The 20743-nt window shown below is 29.6% G+C and overlaps 1 protein-coding gene across 1 annotated transcript in view; it reads right to left on the bottom strand.

Moving 5' to 3' along the window:
• LOC111631548 (Down syndrome cell adhesion molecule-like protein Dscam2) overlaps positions 1–20743 on the bottom strand; it is a 170899-nt gene that overhangs the window by 23627 nt on the left and 126529 nt on the right. Inside the window, exons 15-17 of the mRNA XM_023375805.1 lie at positions 16441–16608; positions 11148–11218; positions 6607–6844 (exon numbers count right to left, since the gene is read on the bottom strand). Of these exons, the coding sequence (XP_023231573.1) occupies positions 6607–6844; positions 11148–11218; positions 16441–16608 (477 nt within the window). The remainder of the gene's footprint in view (positions 1–6606; positions 6845–11147; positions 11219–16440; positions 16609–20743) is intronic.

Below are 20743 nucleotides of genomic sequence, written 5' to 3'. Positions count from 1 at the left end.
ATTATTTTCGACTAAAATAAATAATATTAAGTTTCTTATTTTATTGTTACTAATTGCTGGAATAGAACCAAATCCTGGTCGTTTACGGAAAACTCACACAAAGAGAGGAAAACCACCACTTACTTGTCGAAAATTTCTGACTAATAATATCAAACCTTTGGAATCCGAATCAAATCTTATCACCAAATATACTGAACCTAGAAGAGCCGAATCATCATTACAAACAGGTGAGCTAACTAATTTAACATTCTCACAAGAACAGTTACCTGCAGAACAAATAGACATTTCAACAGCAGAATTATGGAACAAGATATCATTACTACTAAGCTGGTGAGTCAATTTTCACTTATAGCATTTATAGCAGTGATTCCCACTGCCCCCTTGGTTCCATAAACTTGTACCCCAATGCACCCAACCATTTTCCCTTGTGTGAGAAAGGCTTGAAAATATTTTTAGAAAAACTTTTCTATGAACCTCACATTTTTCTCCTTACCATACATTCTTTTCCACTTCTGGAAATCATTAAATGCAATGTTTCTTCTTACCCATTTTAATTGAGGAAAGAGAAAGGTTGTCAGCGACCCAAACCCTTGCTTATGGTTACTGTTTGGTTGGAACCCTGCCTTCAGAACCCCACTTTTTTCACCTCTCTAGATTTACTCAGGAGATGGTAGCATCCACTTTGGAACCACTGACTTACAGCATACAATTACTTAGAATAAGATTTACTACCTATAAGAGCATTTGAAATGAATAAAGTTAAATGCACTGTGATTGTCACAGCAAAAAGTTTTGATCTTTCTTGAAGTAAGAATTTCCCTTTCAGTATTTTTAACAATTTCAGAATGGTTCTTATGTAATCTGTATGATACATTTATAAGAGGCATGGATTGAGTCAATCAGTTGTTTAATTGAAACAATTTCTATTACAGCATTTTCATGACATCTCCTCTTAAGGCTTTGTTATCTATATTTGTTATAATAGAAAAAACTTGTCAAGTCATTTAACATCTTGGCTGAAGAAGCTAATAATAAGCTATTGATAATGCCATTTGCTATCAGATAAACAAAATAAACTGGAAGTGACATGAAATACAGCCAAAAACCCTGTGTTTGGTTAGCTAAACATAAACATACCTAGTGTTTGGAATCAAGGTGTAAGAAGGAAAGGTAAGAGAGTTCTGTTTCAAAACCATCCAAGGTTATGTGAACAAATAAATATTATCTACCAGATTGCACAATAGTTGTAGTTGGCTATTTTTTCATGTAACTGTGTGCTCTATTAGATTCATATGCATGAAAAAAAATTGTTGTTTTGTTTACTTATGATTTATGATGTGAGAATAAGAGGGCACAAGGTCAATTACTAATTGCCTCTTACATGTCGAGTTGGTAAAACTCGCCCACTTTGTCTTTTGGATGGCTTTTTTTCTTTGAGTGGTGAGGGAGTTGAGCAAGTCAGCAGGTGTCCAAGTTTCAGAGTGACAGTTAACAAAGGTTTAAAACAGTATTATAACAAAGTATTTATTATATGACTAAATCTAGATTACAGGAGGTTATAGAAAGCTAAATGCGGTTACATGCGGTTAAATACTAATGAAGTTCTATACAAAAAGGGTAACTAAGCCTATTCCTGTTAGTAATCTGAGAACTCTCTCTCCACAGCTATCAAAAATACCTCTATGCATTAATTGACCGATGTATGCAATGACTGGATTCTGTATGGAAGTTCGGGGCCATTATGTCTTCCAACCAGGGTCTTCTCCTTAATCTAAATTGGTGGAGGTCCAGGAGACTAGGATGGCACATTCAACAAATATAACTTCCTTTGGATCGCCTTGAGCTTCCAGTAACTCTCGCTTTTATATGTTCATCGTGGGAAAAGGGTCACATGATTGTATGATTGTTGATGATGACAGTGCATTCTTGACAACTAAGTGTCAACTTTTCCCACTGACCTCTGATCTGACTCACTATTTTTTTCCCAGGGATGTTTACATTTTGGAAAAACCTGATTAGCATTAATTTTAAGATCCCCTTAAAAATCCACAGGCTAACATCAACTACTAATGAAAATTATTTGGGTACCAATATTTGCTTCATTTGCTAGTGGCAAAGTGTCTTTCTCAGTAAATTAGTTAGAAATGTGCAGTTTAATGATAGGAAAAACATGTTTTGTGACTGGATGCAATGATGGATATGTCACATGTTCAGAAAAAGTAAGTTTATTTATAGCAGTGGTTCACAATTTTTCTCATATCCCAAACCCTTAAAATCCCTACACCATGATGGACCACAGACCCTCACAGAATTCCACAGACTTTTAGGTCTTGCTAACCACCAGTTGAGAAATGCAGATTTAAAGGATCTAAAGATCTGGAATTGTTATTGAAGTGACAGCAAATCATCCCACAAAAGACAGACTTTATAAATCAACAGATTCATTTATGACAGACATTTTGCACCCCCTATTAAAGACTGAAATGCTACAAACAGAAGTATGTGGAAATTTTTGGGCATCAACGGAAACTTCAATAAACAAATTACCTCTGTAAAAGTTCATCCGATGGAGAATTATTTCTAATAAAATAAAATTGAAGACAAAGATTTTTGTCTTGGAACACAAGTAATAAATGGTGATCCTTTTTGGACAGTTTTGTCTTTAATTTTATTTTATTATAAACAAATTACCATCAAATTTTTAAGTTTATCTAAGCTATTTATTTTACATATATAGTTGTAAGCTTCTTGCCTCTAATCAATTACATAATTATATCAAACTCCCAATTAGTGGAAATATATAAGGCTTATCAAACTATATTGGAGTGTTAGAAAATTAAGATCACATCAATAAAAGACTAACTTCATTTGTGAGATATATTTTGGTTTTCATTAGACACTCTTCAGCTACTATTACATAAATACTAATACCTGCAATATTTAAACTAAAGATTACAGATATATGGACATACACTACTATCTATCTGTAGAGCCAATTTTTAGTAATTAAGTTAAAATATTGCAGGTATTAGTATTTATGTAATAGTTGCTGAAGAGGGTCCAGTGAAAACCAAAATGCATCCCACAAATAAAATTAGCCTTTTCTTAATGTGACCTCAATTTTATACAGTTTGATAAGCCCTGTTTTACATAGTTTTGTGATGTTTTGTTTTAGGTGATGCTAAACATTACATGCAAATTATGTCTATTAAGAAGCCATTTTCTGATTGACTTTATAAGATGAGGAATATCAGAAAATATGAAAATTCTTTTGTTGTCATCTGAATGATGCGTGAAGTAATCTATTTTTTGTAAACTTATTTAAATACTATATTTTTTAACAGTTGATTTATTTATTTATTTAGGTTTTGAATGATGATATCATTAAATGGGAACATTATCAAGTTTCACTTGCCCTGGATTCCAAAGCAGGATGTTTAAAAGTTTGTCCTAAACTAACTACTAATCACATTTATCCAAACACTTTTTAAAAAATGAAAGTTAAATTGGCTATCCAAACATGTTTCTATTAGAATAAGTATACAACGAATAATAGTATTTATGATTTATCTTAAAATTTAGATAAACCTAACATGGTTTAGGTAATTTTGAATACATCTTTAAAATACTTTATTTTGTCTTATAGGTATTTAGCAACTCAATTACAGATGGAATGAAGCTTTTGCTCACAGGGTGACATCAATATTACTGCTGAGAGTCCAACAATCAGATTCACAAAACATATAAATGATCTTTTTGATGCTCTTAATAGACAATTTCCTTCAGAAGATGTGAGAAAGAATCAAATGTTCTACAACAAAGATAACAATATTTCCATACTTTTACTTTTTTGCTTTTTGTGACTTTTATAGTTTTCTTTTAAAGAACTAGTTTTGTTAAATTATTATTTCTGTTGTACAGTACATACTCAAAGATAACCTCAAATGGTTGAACACCTGAGAAAACAGTGTAAAAACAAGCAAATTCTACTATCCAAATAGCTGAGGGTATGTGAGTTACTTTACTGTCAGCTATAGATCTGATTGAAATTACGGATTTTTTAACAGGGAAAATTAATCAAAATATACTTGAGGTAAGCATATAAGCTAAAGTAAAAAATTTGCATCAACTGGTTTAGTTTTTTTTAAGTTAGCACTTCTTTGGTACAATTCATCAAGCTGGTGAGGGAAATGATCAACAACAAAGCAACATTTATACACTTGTACCAACTGTTGATGATTTATTCTTTGATAAAACCATTGCATATGGAAAATGTACTATTAATGAACAAAAACCAGTTTTTGAATTGATATATTTTCATTTTTGACAACAGAAACCTCTGGCTCAATAAAAACCACATACATTAATAACCTTAAAAAAAGCTGGGCACTCTTTTAATTCAGATACCTCCAGAATGTGATGCTGTTATGGAACATGATTACAGCAAAACACAAGTTTGAGACTGAATTATTTACTAAGAGTTTTATGTAGAAAATGTCTACAGAGAAAAAACAATGTCAAGTTTGCATTAAAGCATTTTCTACATGCAGTTTCTTGTTTCCAATTTAAAAGAAGCTAAACTTGATAATGTGAAAAATAGAAGTGGATTTATCCAAAAGTATGGATTTGGCTACAAATACAAAACTGTGAAAAAATATCTGTTTATGAAGACTGCATAAAACAAGGCATTGCAATTTCCATGTAAAGAACATGCAGAAGAAATGCTATCTTACATAATTCATTATGTAAGATAGCATTTCTTCTATATTGTATTGAGAATATGCCAATATGTAAAACAAAAAAATTACTTGCTTGGGTTGAAAAGCAAAAGAAAAAAATTTCAAAGATGCTTTCATAATAAATTTTTTTGTATTATAATTATAAATACCATATTTACTCACATATAAGACAATCTCACATATAGAACAAGATGTGACTTTAAAGATCAAAATAACGAAAATTAGATTTATTAATACAATTCTAATTTTATTTCGTTTAATCACAAAGTAAAATATTAAATAAATGTAAATGCACACATTGTCCCACAAAAATTACTGGCATTTTAAAGTTTAACGAAAAATCTTGTAAAATCGACAACATAATTTATTCATGTAAAGCTGGACAATCAGAAACCTTTTTTTATGCAAATTCTTAACAATAGAATCCACTCTCCGTCGATTACACTTATGAGTTTCTCCGAACTCTGATTTTTGAATAATCATCTATTTTCACATGAGAATGGATGAGATTGAAATTCAATTCAAAAGCTTTGCTTTTCCTATTGCTATTCATCTTTATTCCTGACAATATACAAGAACGATTCAAAGAATCCAGATATAATACTTATGTTTTTAAATACAAGAGGGTAAGCATCTGGTAAAAAATGCAAATACATGGTTCACAAAAATTATTTGCAAAATACAAAGAATCTTTTGCTCGTGTGTATAGGACGACCTAGGAATTTGAAGCTGTGATAAATGAATAAAAACCTTGTCTTATATGTGAGTAAATACGGTAAATAAACATTTTTCTATTTTCAGTCATTTAATCTTTAATTACGCTATCTCTCTCTGCAAAATTTGAATTTAAAGTTTGATTTTTACAAATCAAAGTAAATTCAAATTTTGTAATCTAAGTAGTAGTTTATATTTATATACTTCAATGGAAAAATAGACAATGTTACATGGTGTGCCTGCCATCTGGCAGATTCTAGGCAAACAATGAAAGGAATGTGGATGAGTTTTAGTGTATAAAATTATTAGAGCTCCCTCATCTCTCCTTCTTACATTGTGTTTGGAATCATCAGCTGAGTGACAACCATTTTATAACATCAAAATTAGTAGCCTCTGTTGACCACCTGTTTAGTTCCAGGTCAAAAGGTTAAAGAAAGAAGTCAACCTAATTGTGAAATGATTCAAGGATGATTGGAATTCCTGCTCATTTTACAGAAAGACCCTCAGAATAATGTTCTTAAATTGGACTTGGCATTTATTAATTAATGGCTATCAGCCTCATCCTCATTTAACCAGGGTAACTAGTCAGCTGAGAGCCATGGATGATAAAGTATAGTAAAAAATCATGAAATGTAAGCAAAAATAAAAAGGTAAATTATTGATTTCCAAGAATTAAGCAAAAGTCAAAATATACTGTTACAAAATATTTTGTAACAGTATATCTTTTAAAAGTGCAGATATACCATGATATTTAGATTTAGACTTCTTGCAGGCTAGAAGTTGTATCTAAATTAATGACTCTGGATGTGAACCAGATGAATGTAGTGTAACTAGCAACACAACTGCATGATAAGCAGGAGTTGTGGGTTCAAGTCTTGTTCCAAGCAGATCCTTTTTTTCCAGAATATTCTAAATTAATTTATCATGAGTTGATGGCTTAACCATCTAGCTCTAGCTAATTTCTTCATGTCTGGTTATTAATTCTTAATATAATCTGATGAATATTTTTAATTGCTTTATATAACAAAGACAATATACAACCCATATTATCAAAAGGTTAACTGAATTATTTATTATTTTTTGATTTATATACAAATGTGTAATTGCTTATTTTGCAAAGATTAATTATAAATATTTTTGTATATATACATACCACTTTGTAATGTTTCTAAAATAAGTTCTTCAGATGGAGGACTATTGCCTTTAGAATTATATGCTTGTACAATTATGCTGTACTTTGTAGCTCTTTTAAGATTTGTAAGAATAACTTCTTCTTTAGAATTATCTTGTACTTCAAGTGTTTTATAAACATATGCATCATCTGATCCATACACTTTATATGCCACATAATATCCTCTGATGATGCCATTCCTCATTTCTTTTCTTGGAGGCTGGAAAAAAGATCCTTAATTATTACAAAATATTGAAATAAAATATATAGTAATAAGAAATTATTGCATTTGACCTATATAAATAGGAATATTAGAGTTACAGGAATCAAATTAAATTATTATGAAACTTTAATTAGAAACAGGTGATGATGTCACCTCATAAGTAATTTAATGATGATAATTTTAAAATATTTTAAATTACATTGAATTCTAAAGAAAATATGCTGGACTTTGCACTAATCCAAACTAATTGGCAGATTCAGATTCATGTCCCAAGTACATCAGTCTACATTATTTATTTGTGGCCATGAGCATTTGGCAGAACCATTCGGCACATTTGGTGCCAATATAGAGGTATGAAATGGCACTATTGGTGCAGGTTTTACACTCCATTAATAGTTTTTACTAAACTAAAGATTTTAACATAAATATAATAAGGACACCAAACTCGTTTCCAAATGCAAATTTTTGGACTGCTGAAACTCTGTCATAAAATACATGAGAGAGCTACATGGATAGAATGTTTGTTACAACCAATGAATCAAGCACATATCATGCCAAAGACAAAGTAGGGAGATCAGATATGGAGAAAAATCAGACCTTTATTTCTATCATCTCAAGAAATTGTATTTGTACAGATTATATAGATCCTTGATCTTGGCTTTGTTTAAATTGGTAGCAGCCTAATTGGTGACTTCAATGACTTTCTCACAGTTGTTAATCTTAGAAAATATTTTGTAACAGTATATCTTTTAAAAGTGCAGATATACCATGATATTTAGATTTAGACTTCTTGCAGGCCAGTATAGAACATTCACATTATTAATCTGAAAATACTGGATGGCATATTATCTTACTGCTGCATCCATTTTTTGCAGTCAAACCAGCACTTAATCCATGGGAGAAAGACCTGTTGACTCCAGATAAACAATGCTATAATAATTTTAATTGATAACATCAAAATTATAACACCATTCTGCTCATGCATAACTTAAAGAAAATTTTACAGAAAAATCATGAAATGTAAGCAAAAATAAAAAGGTAAATTATTGATTTCCAAGAATTAAGCAAAAGTCAGTAAAAATTTATACAAAAATTATCAAGTTATTACTTTGTTAGTCAAATTAAAAATGTATTATAAGTAAATTCTAAAGTGTATACACTATATTCACTTTAACATTTATCCAGATACAAGAGCGATCTAAGCAGCATTGCAACAGTATATGTGGCATTAGTGGTGTTTACAACAAAATTAATTAATTCATTGAAAACAAAAATCAAGTTTGAATTGCATGATAGTTCCACAGTAATAAATTTTTCCTGTCACTCTCCCAAGTGTAAAGATAGCAGAAGGAAATTATTTTAAGAAAATTTAGCATAACATAGCAAATTAAAGCTAACTATTCTTTGTATGGTATATTGTTCAAAACAATTTGCTCTTGGTGTTGCTGAAAAGGGCTTGTGGACTCAAAATGCACAATAGCAAGCATTTAATCTCATTTCCTCATAAAGTATACAGTAATACCCCGACTTACGCGAACCCGGAGTTACGCGATTTTAAAATCTTGTTGATTTGTCTTTTGTTTGAGCGCCACGCAACCCTTGATTACTCACTCCCCCCACACTATTGTTCAGCTTATATGTTCGGATCTGTTGCGTGGAATCCACACATAGCTACAATTTATTTTGTGTTATTTATTTCTGTGTTTGTTATATCTACGGAGACTCGAGAGACTCTACTATGTCATCGAAACGAAGTAGAACTAATTCTTCTGCATCAAACAAGAAAAGAAAAGCTTTATCTTTGGAATGTAAAGTTAACATTGGGTATGTTCGTAAAGTCGAACAAGTTAAACGAGAATGACGTCATCGTTATTCCTATTTCGTTAGACTTTTCGAACGATTCGTTACTAACGCGTTTAACTCGTTTGACTTTACGAACGTACCCATTATTAAAAAACTTCGATACAAAAATGAAAATTTGTGAATTGGCAAAAAAGTTTGATCTACCGAAATTGTCAGTCAGAACGATTATAAAAGGCAAAGAAAAAATTCTCGAAGCTGTGAAAAATGCTCAATCTTTAAATTCAAGCACCATTCGTAAATGTCTTTACAGTATTATCACTGAGATGGAAACTATGTTAAAATTATGGCGTAATAATAAGGTAAATGTGAAAAACTAAAATAATATAGGCCTAATTTGTTATACATGTGTATTATCTAAGATTTTATTAAACATTTTTTTCTAAATTATTGTTTTCTTTAGTCTCTGGCCCCAATTAAAAATTATTTGTATGTATTTATATGCGAAATTATATCCCGACTTACACGGTTACCGCTCGGTCCCACCTATCGTGTAAGTTCTGGGTATTACTGTAATCATTTCACAACACTGTTTATGACTGTAAGAAATTACTGCAGTGTCCTATCAATTAGCACACTGCATAATATTGGTTCTTTTATAAGGACATCAGTATCATGTGATCTTTACAAATCATGTAACAACACATTCTGTTCTGTTTGAAAAATTAATTAATTTCCATGGAACTTCAATATGATTTACATGTTTCTTTTTGAATTAATTTATTTATTTTATTGTAAACATCACACCCTGTATGTTCTGAAAATGATCTAGTTTAGTGCTATTGATAATATAACTGCCAAGCATATGAAAATTGTAGATTTGAATCAGTTTCAAATTATAATTTGTTAACAAATTTACAAATTAGAGAGTATCATCATCTACTTATAAAATTATTATCTAAAAGTGTCATTTAAAATCAAAAATGCATTGTAATCCAATATGTTCATTAGAGATTAATGATGAATAAAAAAGTAAATGCAGATATTTTATCTTTAGACCATTCAAGTATAGGGGCCATTTATACATCATTCAAACATTGTCTAATTGAAATTTAAGTCAAGCTACACCACGAGAATAAACCAGAAACACCATTTCATTAACCACATTTGATAAGATTACAGTGATCAAATAAACAAAATTTACATTCCTGATTTACAACACATTACAAAGTGAATTTTGCTTATTCAAATGCCACTGACAATGAATATTGTAAAAGACAAAATGCTTCCTTTAAGTAATGCATATTGGAATAATTTCTGAAAGGAGCATTCTTTTTAGTACTTCAAAACATTATTTTTAGTACTTCAAAACATTAAAACCATGAACAAATGTCTACACTTCTCAAAAATGCAAGATTATTACTAGTAGATGATTGCCTAGTTGTAATTATACAATAATCTACTATTTTACTATTAATATTCTCTTTCTGAGAAGCACAGACTAGATTACATCATTTAATTCTGGGAATATGAAAGAAGAATGTAAGAAAAAAACAGAATGTATTCTAGAAATTTTGAAATTCTTCATATTTGATTATAATTTATATTATATTTTTTGTTATCAGGTTTTGATTTTGGTTCTTAAAATTCTGCTTTTAAATTCATTAGAATATTTTATTTATTAACTGTCTGTTTTTGTTTATAAACACAAGCAAAATTAGGTCTTTATTGTTTAATTTACAAAATATTTAGATTAATTTGGGTTAGGAGTTGTTGTTATAAATGAAAACGTAGATTTGTAACAAACAGTTCTAGTTGCATTTTTATTTTAACAAAAGAAAAGACGAAATAAATAAATAAATATTTTATATATAATACTTAGTCAAATATTTCTTCAGAGATGACTCATTTATTTTGCTACAATTCTGCAATAAATATAGATTAAATGATTCCTTTTTTTCATTCAAACAAAGTTTTCACTTAACATCACAGAGGTTTTTTGGAACTGAGTGTAAGCAAAATAATGTACAACAAAACTCTTCTTTATATCAATTAGTCTATAGTAAAATTGTTTAAGTTTCTAACATATTTCTAGTTAGAATAAATGGGAGCTATACATATTGTTTGTTTTCATTAATTGTTCTTAAATGTAAGATAATTATTTACTGAATCAGTGAGTGATAGTGGAAGAGAAGCTTAATTCTGAGCAGTTTTGTATAGTTTATCATTTTATATACATGTGATTATCATATATTGCACAAATTTTAATTTCCAATGTATTTATTCCAGTTCACTCACACCAATTAATCCAATATGCACATCTACAACATTGATGATAAAAAAAATATTTTAATGAAACAGATTCCTGAGCAGAGTTACTGTCTGTTTGGGTTTTCTCTAGATATACACATTTTAAACATTTTGTTACATATATGATAATCAGAAATAATGATTTCTAAATTTATTTTATAAATGCAAACAATTTTAAATTTCTACTCACTTGCCATGTCACACGAATAGATTGAGATGCAATTGGAACAGCTCTCACTCCAAGTGGAGGACCTTCAGGTGCTGTTATAATTGATAAAAAGAAACTTTGAATAATTGGTGAAAATAGTAAGTTAAAATGAAATCATGACTTCAAAAAATATTTCAAAACAGTTTTAACAGGAATAAATATTGCAAAAATTTTGTAAATCTAATAGAAATTAGAAATAACACTTAAATTATGTATAATTTTCAGTATTAAATCAATATCACATTTAGAAATACAGTAAAGCGTCGAATATCCAAATGCTGATCAACTGAAACGTCAGTTAAACGAAAGCGTTCCAGTCAGACTGTGTTGTGCTGAATCAAACGTTTTTGATACTAGATTATTTCTTTATTTTGTATAAACAAAATAAATATATTGAAAAATATAAAAAGAAAAAAAATTATATTTTAGAAATTAATTTTTAACAATACAATAGCCATCATTATTATTATAAAAATTTTCATTAGGCTTAACATTGACAAAAATGCAACACGAAGTGACATGCAATGGATAAAAATTTAAATATGGGATATATTAATATACTATTATTGGGATATACTAATACACTATATTAATAATATGTTTTTTTGTACATAATCAGTTATCCGAAAAATTGATTTTCTGAACAACCCCAGTCCCCAATTGATTCGGATAATCGACACTCTACTGTAATTAAAATTTTGTTTTTTGGAACTGAGTGTAAGCAAAATGATGTACAACAAAACTCTTGTTTATATCAATTAGTCTATAGTAAAATTGTTTAAGTTTCTACAGCATATTTCTATTTAGAATAAATGTGAACAATTTAAAAAACAATTTCATTAAAGCATGGAAAATTATTCCATAATTGTATATTATCATGAAAATCATAAATATGCATTATTTAATTAACACTAATACAAACAAATACCAGCAGATAGCCTTTTTTTATCTGAGAAAGGCCTCTCAGTGCTGTCAAAAACATTTGTAATTTCATTAAATACTGTTATATAGATAGGTAAAAATGTATCCATCCTTGTTCTGAGTCTTAAGAAATGCCATTAAATGTTTTATGCTGGAGTAAGTACATATGCTAATTTTTGTTTGTTTTTGTTTTAGTCAATTGTTCCAGTTTACTGGTAAATTAAACATGCATTGTTTAAGAAATATCTTAGACTGTAAATATTATTTTATAGTAGTATTAGAATATACTGCATATGTAACCTATATAAATATTCACCTATTTCATTTATCAAAGAAATATCACTGTAATGAAGTTAAGTGTTAATATTGCTTGATATTAAAATTTATTAATTCAAGATGTAGATGAAATTTATTATAAACTAATTTTATCATAAGTATTCATTTGCATGATGCTGTAGAAATGAGGCAATCATGTACGAGTATCTTACCGTTCTTGTTTTCATTTTCATATCATTGGAAGTAAGCATAAGATTGCTTAAGAGAACTAATTGCACAAGAACACAGCTGGGATGGATATACAAGCTTTATTGATTGCAAAAAAAATGCATTTTGGACAATGTTTCCTTCTTCAATCCTCTTTATTTAATATTACTCTGGTTAAAAGCATTGCAAATTTTAGGTTACAGTTATAACATAAAATAAATTCTATTTGTTGGGATTGGGTGTCAATTCCGACAGAGTGGGTCGTTTCTGACATGCGCGGTCATGTGGTGGGGGAGGAAGTGGCAAATTGGCATCCAACAGTGATTGCCAGGCCAGAGACAAAGTCCGGCTAACCACGTGCATAAACCGGAAAGAAGAGCTGACTCTGTCTCTGGCCTGGCAATCACTGTTGGATGCCAACCCGCCACTTCCTCCCCACCACACGATCGCACATGTCAGAAACAACCCACTCCGTTGGAATTGATACCCAATCCCAACAAATAGAATACACTCTATCCAGGGAATTCCAGTTGATCTGAAGAAGAGCAAAGAGATTGCTCGAAAACGTTTGTCAACAGCGATATACAGTATATACACATCGCACACTGGTTACAGGTTCCAGATAGTGTAGTGTAGATTTCACCCCAGTGCCGAGAGTAGAATAGTTTCTGTATTTCAGCAAATAGTTATTTATAGTTATTAGAATCCATTTTCTGCTATTATAACTACAATGCACATAACTTCTGTAACTAAGTAAACAGTAAAAAGTTTTAAATAAAAATTTTTTTATAATTTACAGGTATTTTTCTATAATAATAAGTTTGTAATAAACTTCTATTAAAACAATAAAAATAAATGTAGGGATAGTTATTGAGATAGAGAAATAGAAATGACAATAATACAGCATTTGTAACCATCTTGATAGAATGATAATATTCTCGCCTTCGTAATGTCTTTTTGTCCTTTTTCACTTTCATGTCGTCACCAACTGTTGTCTTTCTCACTTCTGCCCTTACTTGACTCTCTCCTTCTTTCTCCTCGCCTCCCCACAACCCCTCTTAAATTTATTGTGTTGTTAAGCATAAAGTCTCTTAGGGCACAGAAACATGATGGTAGTTTTATAGATGGATATAACGAATCAAAATCCATGACCGTCATATATTCATTGTCTTTGAGATCAATATCTTTGAGCTTCTCTATTAGTTGCAGCGCATTAGTGATGGTATATGGGTGGACATTTTCTTTGGAACGAATGAAGTTAACTAGTTGCTTAGAGAAATGCAGTTCTCCAACATTTCTTATTGAAAAGCAACTAGTTAACTTCATTCGTTCCAAAGAAAACGTCACCCATATACCATCACTAATGCACTGCAACTAATAGAGAAGCTCAAAGATATTGATCTCAAAGACAATGAATATATGACGGTCATGGATTTTGATTCGTTATATCCATCTATAAAACTACCACCATGTTTCTGTGCCCTAAGAGACTTTATGCTTAACAACATAGAGAATTCCAAAAAATACCGTAAGGACATTCTGGAACTCACAGATTTAATCTGTTACACATCCTTTTTCAAATTTAATGGAAATATTTTCCTGCAAAACAGGGGAGTTCCTATGGGCAGCCCTATGTCGCCCATACTTTGCAATCTGGTTTATGTCAACTAGAAAATTCTTTATTACCGAAATTCAAAGAAGAAGTCATTCTTTATTCTAGATACGTTGACGATGTATTTATTCTTTGGAAAAATAATATCAACGTCCTTGCTTTCTTAAATAACATCAATAATAATAATTACGGTTTAAAGTTGCGCCTGGACCAGGAAAGCTTTACTAATGTCCATTTCCTTGACGTCAACATCATATGCAAAAGAGGTGAAATATGCACTAACATCTACAGAAAACCGGGTCTAAATAACATCATCATACCACACAAGAAGAAGCAACATAAAATAATGAATACCAATTGGTCTTCCCTTGTCTTCGGGCAACAATTTGAAACTTTTCAGAGTGTGGAAGACTTCGACATCGACACTCAAGCTGGTATATACCAATTGGATAGTAATCCTCTGAACCTTGAAACACTCCCTTGTAATTCCAGCCTTTTATTTTTCTGACAAAACAATTCTTTTATGTATTTGTGAGACTGTCAGATAGGGACTCATTAAGTTTAGGCATCTTCTGCCCACTCTCTACCTTTGCTATTATACTCTCACCTTTCGAAAAGAAAAACAGATGCAAATGTTGCTGGGCAGTATGTCGTGAACAGGTCTACAGTAGGCCGCAGTTCAATCTTATTTAAGAAAAACACTGTATAATCAAAAAGACTCAAGCAGATAAAGGAGTAACAAAAATCACATCTGAGAAATAAAGAACATTGAAGAGTTCATAATGGAACCTGAAATGGATCTGACGACAGAAGAATGCCAAGAACTCTTGAATGAAGAACACCAAGAAACTCAGCGAGATATGTTTTCTTCTGAAAAAGAGGATTAATGCCGATATGTTTTATTAAAGATCCTTTGAAGAAGTGGGAGGATTTCAGAACAACGGTCTTAGAATGGCATCCAAACCAGGTTGAGGCTTGGGGATTTCTACAATTGCAATCCTATTAATTACTTACAAAAAATCTTGAAGAGAGAAAAGCAATCAACATCAGACAGATTCTTTAACCCTTTCAAATGGGAAAAACATGACTAATAAAAACACAAGACTGTGTATGTATGTATTTTTATTATTACATATAAATAAATGTAGTAGGAAAGTATATATTTTTTATTTTTGGGGGTCTCCAGAACAAATTAATTAAATTCCCATTAAAACCTATGGTAAATTGATAATCGGTTAATGAACAATTCGGATAGCGAACAAAGTCTTGGAAGGAATTATGTTTGTTAACCAATCACCCACTGTATTTTTTATTTAATAGAAAAATATTTAAAAATTACACAAACAACCAAACAAAGAAACTGGTGAATTAACCCCTGAACAGTAAACAATATCTATGTGGCTATCTTTTCACTATTTCAGAGTCTTCTCTAAATAAAATATAAACTTCTCAGAATGTCTAAAATTTCCTTTGATGAATTTTTATTGAGTAACACTGAGACTTTTTTGTTTTTGTTCTTATAATCTGTGTGTGAAGTATTCCACAATAATGATTTCCTCTCAACTTCATATTAATATTTCAGTATCATTCAACATTTTTGTAAAAAACAGAAGATAAATTTTGCACTTGTGTGACTAACTACACTCTCTTCTATTGTATTCAATGACATGCATTGACAAAACTTGATGTCCATTGTAGTTTGAGTACATTCATTCCATGTCCATTAAAAAATACATGCATGGAACATATTGTAGCAGTACTATGTTTTCTATTAGATACCACATGTGTATTATTGTATTTTTTAATGAACATACTTTATACACTCATGCATCTCCAGCCTAATATGTTTAGTATACAATTTTGATCTCAATAATGCAGTGTTTAATAATCCAAAAAGTGTTGTCTCCTTCAGGTTTGTTTGCAGTGCTATGTTTCTTAAGTATGGCTCAAACAATTAAAAATAGAAAACTTTTACAATATAGCAGTAATTATGCAAACATATTTATAGCAAGCATGTTTTCAGCCATCTTAAATAAATATCATGATATTCTAGAATCTGATAATACCCATTTAAGATGACTGAAGATATCTTTATTATTGCATTATTTTTAATGAATAAATAACATTGTAAAGAGTAGTTCCAATTTAATAAAACAAATAAAAAGAAACTCAAAGCATTTAAAAAATATACAGTATAGTAATTTATTAAATTAGATTTATAAGAAAATTATATAAGAAATTTTCTGATAATATAATTACTTTCTTCCATTGTTGTAATATGAACTACTTGACTTGGTTCACTCCAACCTAAAGCATTTTCAGCCAACACTCTAATATGATAATTTGTTACTGGTCGTAACCCTCTTATCATCCCTGTAGTTTCTCTGCCAGATAATGATGTTGTTCGTTCAGCTGTCTCCCAACTATCTGTGCCAATTGGAACAACATTAAATATATATATATAANAAATATATATATAAAAATTTTTTAATGTTTTATAAGATTTAAAATTAAATGTTTACATTTTTGTGATTCCTTTCATTCAATTATTAGATTATAAATTATAAAAGTTATTTATATATTTTGACAATTATTTCTATCAAAAAAACTTTTTACAGTTCAAAAATATTTCACAAATTTTACAAAATTTACTTACTAGTTTTTTTAATAATAATAATTTATTTATATTTACAAAATGTTGTTGTAAAAGTTTATGTATATATGTAGTCCATATATATAATTTATTTAGTGTATAGAGTAAATACCTAGTAATTCATATTTCAAGATGACCATCACAATTATGATTGCTTTATTTGTAACTATATCATAATTGTGATGGTTTTTTCCACTAATTTTTTCCACTAATTTTTATTTAAGTTATTTATAAACTTCTAGAAAAATGACATATCCATAGCTGCTTGCTTCACTAGACATAGACATGCACATTCATATATTTAAAATTTTTTTAAAAGTTTTGCCAGTCATAAAATTAAAAATTAAGAAACTTGTATAAAGTAGTGATGGACCAAATATGGTTTTTTGCTAAATACTGAATACCAAATAATTACTCAGATGTTACTGTTACAATATATCAAATACCTAATATTCAGCAATATCAGCATAAAAGAAAACGCTTTGCATAAGGTATAGGGCAGCATTTCCTATTTAATAATTTAAAAAGAAAAATAAAAACTCCTGTAATGAAAAGTAGGAAATTAAATCTTACCATTTTTTTTTGTCAACAAACAGTGTGCTTATTTATGATAACCAACAAAATTGCTTACTTCTTATGAATGTACAAGCATTACTGTTCTTTTTAATAAAAATAAATAATATTTGCATTTCTGAAAACTATATTTGTTTTGGAATGATATTAAAAACTTATTAATAAATAACAATAGTTTAAAATTTTCTTTTCATTCTTGTGTTTCTTTTTACTTCTTTCTCTTTCAACTAAAATGAAATTATACTATTGTGAGATGAATATTTGGACTTTGGTCCAAATATTCATCCTCCTCAAAATCAAAGTAACAAGCTGCTCAATGACAAAATAAAAAATATATCATGTTATCTTAGACTACACATACTTACCAAATTTATAAGAACATATCATCTTTCGATAAGAAAATTCCAAAATTGTTCAATAATGAATTAAATTTATTTGAAAGTTATTATAAACATAAACAAAGTGATTAATCTCAATACTTTTTCTCTGTATACAGACTGATACAGATCATATAATGTGATTTGTTGATTTTAATAATGAAAAAGATAAGTAATTTTAAAAGATTGTGCTGAACATACAATTAGAATTAAACTTATATGTTTAAAAACTAAATTGTATAAGATATCATCAACTCTTTTTGTGAATTTCATCTGAAATACTTTTGAAGTATAAAGTTCAACTTTTGTAATGTGTGTGTTTGATATACAGTAAAAAATCTGAGTATAGATTGTAGTTTAATGATTAAATCACTTAATTTCTATCTAGTGGATTTTTGCACTTTAACAATTAATCTATCATGTAAAAAAGAAATCCTTTTTGTAACAATAAACATTCAAATGATTTAAACTTTTTTTTGTAATTTACACAATAACAACAGAAAAATATTTCTTATTCAATAATTTAATAATGAAATTTTACAAAACTGTATTATTATTATAGGATTGAAAAAGACATTATTATTGTATTTTTCAAATTGTTTTTGACATTTTCTGCTGTTATTTATGTTTTTCAGTTGAAACCATTAAATGATGAATCACAAATAACAAAATGTAATGAAAGGACTAACAAAAATAATTAATTTTTCTAATTGTATGCAAATAAACACAGGAAATGTTTTTCTAAGTCATCTATTAAATTAATAGGAGTTAAGCAAAGACTTCAAACAGAATCAAGCAGTAAATAAACTATTAATAATTACTGCATGTATATAAATGTATGATATTTTTTCTATCAACAGAAATACCATAACTTTATATTAAAAATTGTACATAATATTTCTTTTCTTGTAGAATTTCATCATATGGCAAATTCTACAATTGAAACTTTAGCAAAGATTCATCACCAGGGGAAGCTAAAAAATCTACACTTACCAGTACCTTTTCCTCAGTGGATATAAAGTTAAAATATCCCAGAGCTGTAAGGATGGAAAGAAAACGAAGATGTTCCAATTTTAAATTTGTAATTTTAATTGGATATTTTTCTGTGTTTTTTTTAAGGATGTTTTTAAACTTGATGGCCAAGCAGCCTAAAAAGAAAGTCAGATTGTCAAATGTTTGCATTTTGGAACACTAGAAGTAAATAAATGATGGTTCCCAGTTTTGGACAGACTGTGTCTTCAAATTAATTTTGTTCTAACTTGTGCAACAAGAAAAGAAGTGAATCAGAGTTTCTTTATAACAATTAAAGCACAATTTCAGCAACTTAATTAAATCATTTAGAGCAGTAGGCTATGCCAAAAGCTCAAAAAAAATGAAATGTATATTTGTTACAAAACAACCAATAGTTACATTATTTATCATCAAATTTTTATACTATATATAAATAATGTGACCATCAATCATCATTCTCACCAGTATAGGAAAAATGAAGGTAATGCTAAACAAATCCAGAAAAACTTTCACTATTCATTTAAATTCAATAAAAAATAACAATATACTAGTTATAGCTATTTTTTTAAATTCACAAGTTTATTCTAATTCTTATATATATATTTTAATTATCATAGTTATAATTGATTTTGACATCTATGAATGTCAAAATATGATATTCCAATCTTGATACTCACCATAAATTAAAGCAAGATTATTAATACAAGAGTCAAATTCTTTGTTAATGAACTAATTGAATCAAGAATTCATATAATTTAAACAAAATTATATAGATACTTTAAATCAGCATAAAGTAATTTAAGAAGATCATCTTACCTGATGCCGCTTTATATTGTATTTTGTATGCTGTTATTGCACTATTTCCTGTATAAGGTTGTGTCCAACGAACTGTTATAGATCGACTGCTAATTTCTGATGCAAGGATGTTAGTAGGACTGTCAGGAGGTTCTGTAAACCAATAAATTTATTATTAAGCATATAACAATAAATTCCATCAAAATATATTTACAATTACATAAAAGTTAATTTATGTAATTGTAAATATAAAATAGCGGCATTCAACACATTAATTAAGCGAGCATATACTCATTCATCCACCAAGGCTGCTCTAGAATCTGAACATAGAAACATAGCTAACATAGCGAAACGCCATGGTTATTACAACCTTATGAATAAATTATCCAAGAAACTACGCCATCCGCAAGTATCCGCAAGAGACGCAGGGCAGGAAGATGACAGACCAGAGCATAAAGACAGAGTTACGGTCACTTACAACCCGTGGTTACAGAAACTCTACTCAGAGATTGCAAAAAAGAAAAACATCGATATCACATACAGGAGATGTCCCACGGTCTTTAATATACTCCGTAATGCTAAAGATCCTCCCAACAATCACATGCTGTCGGGAGTATATACCATCCCATTGAAGGATCATCGATGTGATGAACAGCTATTATACATTGGATCCACTAAACGCTCGTTATCTGTCAGATTAAAAGAACACATCGCAGACATACAGCATGGAAGAATAACCACGGCACTCGCTCGTTATGCCACAGATCCAGATATCGAACCTAAGTTTAGTGAGGCTAGAATCATTCACACCACACCACATACGGAACATCTAAGATGGATAGAGGCAATGTCTATATATAAAGCGGCCCGAAACAACAGGTGCATTAATAATAAGGAGGAATTATCTCTATCCCTAGCGTGGGAAATGCTTATACAGGACAGAGAAAATATTCTATAAAAAGAAAAATGTTTACATCGGTAAAATACGCATGCGTATTGATGACGACAGCGGCAGAATTCATCGTATTAGTTGATCGTTTCTCATTCAAATTTGGATTCCATCGAATGTTTTTTGAGTATTTAAGTTTTTTCACCTGAAGAAGAACCTAAGTGGGTTCGAAAACGTTTGTGGGAACTTTTTAACCGGATTTTT

This window comes from Centruroides sculpturatus, unplaced genomic scaffold (assembly GCF_000671375.1).
Source record: "Centruroides sculpturatus isolate CEXI.00-Female unplaced genomic scaffold, Cexi_2.0 scaffold712, whole genome shotgun sequence".
In the NCBI taxonomy this organism is placed as follows: Eukaryota; Metazoa; Arthropoda; class Arachnida; order Scorpiones; family Buthidae; genus Centruroides; species Centruroides sculpturatus.
Note: the sequence above shows the minus strand (reverse complement) of the source record. Positions and strands in the feature narration are given on the sequence as shown.